This window comes from Oreochromis aureus, linkage group 15 (genome assembly GCF_013358895.1).
Source record: "Oreochromis aureus strain Israel breed Guangdong linkage group 15, ZZ_aureus, whole genome shotgun sequence".
NCBI lineage: Eukaryota > Metazoa > Chordata > Actinopteri > Cichliformes > Cichlidae > Oreochromis > Oreochromis aureus.
In genome coordinates this window covers 7,250,142-7,256,141 of record NC_052956.1, presented here as the reverse complement: position 1 = coordinate 7,256,141, position 6,000 = coordinate 7,250,142, and the positions used below count along the sequence as shown (strand labels likewise).

At 40.4% G+C, this 6,000-nt stretch overlaps 1 protein-coding gene across 6 annotated transcripts in view; it reads left to right on the top strand.

Moving 5' to 3' along the window:
• Positions 1 to 1,396: 1,396 nt before the first annotated feature.
• The window catches only part of LOC116309576 (clathrin coat assembly protein AP180-like), a 28,047-nt gene continuing 23,443 nt past the window's right edge, over positions 1,397 to 6,000 (top strand). For all 6 annotated transcript variants that reach the window (XM_039599410.1, XM_039599409.1, XM_039599408.1 and 3 more), the window contains exons 1-2: positions 1,397 to 1,987; positions 2,106 to 2,388. In XM_039599410.1, the coding sequence (XP_039455344.1) occupies positions 2,259 to 2,388 (130 nt within the window). In that variant the 5' untranslated portion in view covers positions 1,397 to 1,987; positions 2,106 to 2,258. The remainder of the gene's footprint in view (positions 1,988 to 2,105; positions 2,389 to 6,000) is intronic.

Below are 6,000 nucleotides of genomic sequence, written 5' to 3'. Positions count from 1 at the left end.
GCACTGTACATCTGTGTGGTTTTAAAAGCGTTTTATGAATGTTTGTGCACTTGAAATATTTTGGTCTGTAAGAAAGGTGAAAGAGTTGCTGTACTAATAAAGTTTAGCCTGTTTTAAAGCAGGAAGAAAAAATGAACTGTGTGAGTTAAAAGTTTCAAGAGTCTAGACTTTATTGTCATCATGCAAGCATAACAAAATGAAGGCAATACTTCTTCACACAGTGCAAAAAAACTTAGATAAAATAAATATACTGACATAAATATGAATATAAAATACAATATATATAAAAACACAATTTATGACATGCATTAAAATGCATAGTTTGAAGAAGTGTGTATATGTCTACTCATACCTATATAAAACCATTTCAGTGGACGACCCCATGAAGCTCATCAAGAGAATGCCAAGAGTGTGCAAAGCAGTAATCAAAGGGTGGCTACTTTGAATATCTAAAACATGTTTTGAGTTATTTCACATTTTTTTGTTTCTGCATAATTCCGTATGTATTCAGTCATAGTATTGATGCTCTAAGTGAAAATCTACACTGTAATAGTCATGAAAATAAAGAAAAAATATTAAATAATTAGGTGTGTCCAAACTTTTTACTGGTATTATATTTATATATATGTATGTGTGTAGTTTCATACCTACTGATCACTAATTTGGCAGCTTAAGTAACCATGGCAATTTAGCCTGGCAAGAAGTGAACCCAGGGTCAACCTTGAATTTACCTGGATAAGACCAAATCTGGCTACAGGCCTCTGCTGGTGTCCATCTTTTCAATTATTATCTTGTTAATAATGAAATTAAAACACCTAGCCTAAATAACAAGAACACAAACAAGATTCGCAATATCAGATAAGCCAAGGGCTCATAATAGCAGCATAAATAATTACACATTGTCTATCTTTACTTTGGTTTTGTGTGAACAACATGGCCGGGTCTACCCAGAATGCATCGTGATTATCGAGCTCTCTGGCAGAGTTGAGCTACAAGCAAATACGCTAACTCACCATATGGAATACATTCCCGATATCATCTGCTCTGAATACAAAATATGTGATGTTCCCAAATACAAAACAAAAAAAAATATTGTGATCAGTAGTTTTTTGTGGTTTAACATATGATTAAAAATACCTCTGCCGATCATATATTTAAAAGGAGCCTGGTTAGAGCAGGAATTGTTTCACCTTCATCATCTGTCGCTCCGCGTGATCTACGAGCAGCCCCGGTGTGATACAGCCCACATGCAGCTGCTAGTGTGCCACCATGACGCTGGTGTATTAACCCTTTGGCGCAAATTGATAGCGATTTCTGTACTGTGACCCCCCATGCCCACACCCCTTTAAGAGATGTGGTGATGCGACGTGTGTCACCCAACCCTGTCCGAGAAGCTGCCGAGAGGAGGAGAGTCTGGATGGACTTGTAGACAGGTCAAATAAATAAACAAACCACAGGGGGAAGGGGAAAAGGAAATTCCCTCCTCGCTTTTCCTGTTCCCGAGCCTCTTGCGCTGCGCAGTGTTGGCGAGGGGAAGCGGTGCGCAATTTTCTATCGCTCTGAGGAAAGGACCACAGCCTGAAACGGCATTTCCGAGCCGAGACTGACGGATCAAAGAGGAAAGAAACGCTGCAATCTGACGACCTGCTTTGCACTGCGGGTTCTTCATTTATTCAAAAGCTTTTTTTTTTTAATGCAACGACGAAGGAGGGAAAGGGAGCCAAAACCGATGTTCTCCTCCAACAGGGATATTTGACCGACCTATGCAGCGCTGATTTATATACCTTATTTTTCAGAAACACTGTTCTACGATTAGACGAGTCTATTCCTGTGCTGGCCGATTAAAAAAATAATAATTTCACCGGGTTGAGAAAATAGCTTTCGTCGCCAGCTTGTTACATAACCGAGTGGCTTTAGCTCTCCAAGGTGCTGAACTGAACGCTCGGAGCCTATAACAGGACGAGCCGCCGGGAATTCACAACCTTGCGTAAGTCTACTCATGCCACGGCGAATATTAACAACGTGACCGCACGATTTACTGCGAAAATAACATTTATCCAGCTCATTTTCTCTGCTTTTTTCCCCACCCCCCTCCCACACATAAGGTCACAGGCCTATCATCCAGGAGAGGGACGCACTGGATCTCATCTCACTGAACCGCAGGGAAGAAGCTGGGTTGTATTCTTATTTTTCCCCCCTCCCCCCTCACCGTCCGTGGTGAAATAAATTCCTGAGGAGGTCGAAACAACTGGGAGAAAATGTCGGGGCAAACGCTCACGGATCGTATTGCCGCTGCGCAGTACCAGCTAACGGGATCGGATATGGCCCGGGCTGTCTGCAAAGCCACCACTCATGAAGTGATGGCGCCCAAGAAAAAGCACCTGGAATGTAAGTGTGGCCCTCATCCTCACTGCACTGACTGTAGCTTTATAGGTCCCAGGCCTCACTTATTACACAGCCACACACGCAGACCGCATGCCACCATTATGGGCTTGTTCGTTTACTTAAATGGGTGTGCTGCAGGATATAGTAGCCATGGTGATGACCCCCTCTGTTGACCTTTTGTGTCCAGCGAAGATGGTGGACACCCAGGGAGAAAGAAGGAGAGATTGGGGAGGAGAAACATGTCATAATTTAAGGTAGATTGACAGACCCATTTAAGTTCCCCTCCCTGTGCTGTTTCAACGCCACTTTCTTTTACTCCATGCTGAAACCGACTGTAACAGAGGTGGTGGCAGGCTACAGGAACCTGTGCACTAACTGGGTTAGAGTGGAGCCATTTAAGACCAATAAAGTCACAGCTGAATTAAATTACAAACCTCACAGCTTTATTGACACATCTACAGATGACAGCGGGAGCCACCTCCACAAATCATCATTACCACAAACACTGAGTCAGCCCAAAGCAGTGGCACTGCTCTGGATAGTTTGATTGCCTCTTTTTCTTGTATGTCTGCCTGTGTGTTTTCCAAGGGTGTGTGTGTGTGTGTGTGGTCAGGTCTAGTCTGGTCCTGTGTCTTCTGCTAGGACTTTATATCTTGTGATCCACTCCCCTGCTGAATAATTTAAAAATCAGCCAATGGCTGTCTTGCATAATTTACAAAGCCAAAGGTGACAATGCTAAAGCTAGACTACGCCAGAGAGCACTGTTTCCTCATTCTCTGCTGCTCCATGTGCTTAGTTTCAGTGTTTCTAGCTTTCAGTGGTGCAGACTTGGACATGTGCATGTGTAGACATGTTGGGAAAACATTTACCGGCACTGCTTGTAGCCTTTTTGTCCAAGGACAATAAAACTGCTGCAGATATGTAGAGATTTCTATATATATGTATTTTCATTTAGTAAGCTATAACATAAACATGTGTCTTTTATTTCCATAATCAAATAGGTTATACTGGGTCTATTTCTAGGGCAATTCAGCAGGGCAGTTCAACAGACTTTGGGTATGTAGGCCACTGTGCCTCTGCTGCAGTCTTGGGTGGAGGAAATTCCTTGCTTCAAAACAATAAAAGACATTTTCACTATGAAGATCTATAAAGAATCACACATAACAAAAAAAGTCTAATAAACAACTAAAGGCACACTGGGGTCATTTTTAATGATCAAAACATATCTAATTAGCTAGCTTTCAGTGTTTTTGATTAATAATATTAGATATATTATGCAACTACAGGTTTTAGTTATTGCTTGGTGATTATTAGGGTTATTCGACCCTTGGGCTTGACATGCATGTGTAGCGGTGGTTGTGCAGTGCAGTTGCCGTGGGAACAGATTAATAGTGTCAGGGGGCAGTGTAATGACAGAAGGGGACTCTGAGAAGAAAGAGTGGAAATGACAGGCCTGTCATCACTAGACTGCAGAGGAAATCACAATGGATGTGTAGCTATTAAACTGAGACATTTGTTATGGTCTTTCAGTACAGTTAACTGTCTGACCTTTTATAGTGACACGGTCCACTTTTATGAGAACAAATGACTGATTTGATTGTCTTTAGCACCATAATAAGTAGCCTTAGAAGAAGCTAGTGTGTAAATATGGATTAGTAAGAACATACAGGTGCGTTTCCACCCATTAATAAACTACAAACTAAAAGCTCAAAAAGTTACACTTTTTATGTGCTTTTCCTTTGGAGCAAAAATTGCCTTGTCTTTTGACTTAGATGTCTGTGTTTGATTTTATTATGAAACGGGCTGGGGTTAAATGACACACTGCATTGAATTTTGTATTTCCGGTTTGTCTAGTCATGCATGGTTATGGCAAACATAGTGTAAGAGACAATGGAGGGCATGTACAGAGTTAATGTATCCACCCAAGGTCAATGAAAGAGTAGAGTTTACTCATCACCACAGGCACTGATTGTCACTTTTTAAAAGGTCAAATTGGCATTTAAGTTGCTGTTATGAAGAGTGGTCCCAGTGTTCTTGCCTGATCTAGAACTATGTCACACAAGCTTTAGATTATTCATTCAGTAGTTTAGCACCTGAGTCATAGGTAGCCTGGCTCTGTCCAGATGTAGAACATGTGCCCACTGGCATCTATCATCTTTCTCTGTATTTATTATTGTGCAATCTACTGTACAATATAAAGCGCCCTGAGGCGACTTTTGTTGTGATTTGGCGCTATATAAATAAAATTGAATTGAATTGAATTGAATCTATAAACTTCACAAACTAACATTTTACATCTCCTCGATTTAAAGATGCAATTCGTAAGTGGAAGGGGTAAAGAGCCAATACAGACTTTAATGGAATGTAAATCAGTCTAGAAGAAACCAACAGATACTGATACAAGCCTCCGAAATGAACATCTACTGGATTAATGATATGACCTCACCTCACTTATGCTGTGTGGGCCAGTCCTTGGTATTGCTTATTGTCAGTTACTCTGGGAGGGGGCATCTAAAGCATGTGTGAGGAAGTATAAATGCAGGAAGAAACCAAACTGCCAAGACGTCAGACATCAAGTTTATGTTTTTTTCATTGACTGTCTGTCATTTAGCATGGTTAAAAACAGTAAAGAATCACAGACTGTGTAAAAAAAAAAAAAAAAACTCTCCAGGCAACACTGCTACTCCGTTACCTGGTGCTAGCTAATTAGCATGCTAACTTACGCAGACAGTACAATGTACTAACTTACATATTTTTGTACTAATTTACATATTTGACATCTTCAACATACTGTAATGTCAAATTTTTTTAACTCTTCACAGTCTGTTTAATTGGATTAATTTTCTAAACAGTGTTTTAAAGAAACACTGTACATATTGAACATGGAACATTGCTATTTTCAGATTGCAGAGTGACATGGAAGAGGCTTTATGGTGTAGTGGATTAGACATTTGCCTAACAAGTGGAAGAGCCCTGGTTTGATGCAGTCCCGAAAGGAAGAGACACAGCTTCCTTTTGGGTCTGCATCTGGCATAAAAAATCAGCCAACTCAAACATATGGAGCTACTTGCTGTAGTGACCTTTTGTGAATAAGGAAGCAGCCAAAAGTAGCTAAAGTATCATGGGAGCACTAACTTCCTAATTTCCTGTTGTCAGCGTGAGATGAATTTTTTAGCTTTACAGATTCTGGTTGGCTAATTTTGATGTATTTAGATAAAGCAAGGCTAGAAAGTTTTCAGCCTGTTTTAAGAACTTATGCTAACCTGTGCTAACCATCAAATAGCTTTATCCATGCACTGTATTTCACATATAAACACTAGAGTACTGGTACCTTCGGTCAGCAAGTTAGATGTTTCCCAAAATGTTAGCTGATTAAAACATTCTGCTAAGTGGTGCAGTGAGGTCCCATATGAGATACTGGTCACATTAAAAGCTCCCTATTTTACTTTTATTTACCATAGAGATGGTAATGTTTAGCTAGCTGTATATGCTAGGTCTGAAATGAACAACCGCCTATAGTATTATTGATAGCATTATAAATCTACACATGTAGCACAGCAAGCAGATGTGTTCTGCTTACCATTATCTAGAATATTCAGGCTGGTGCACGATTTG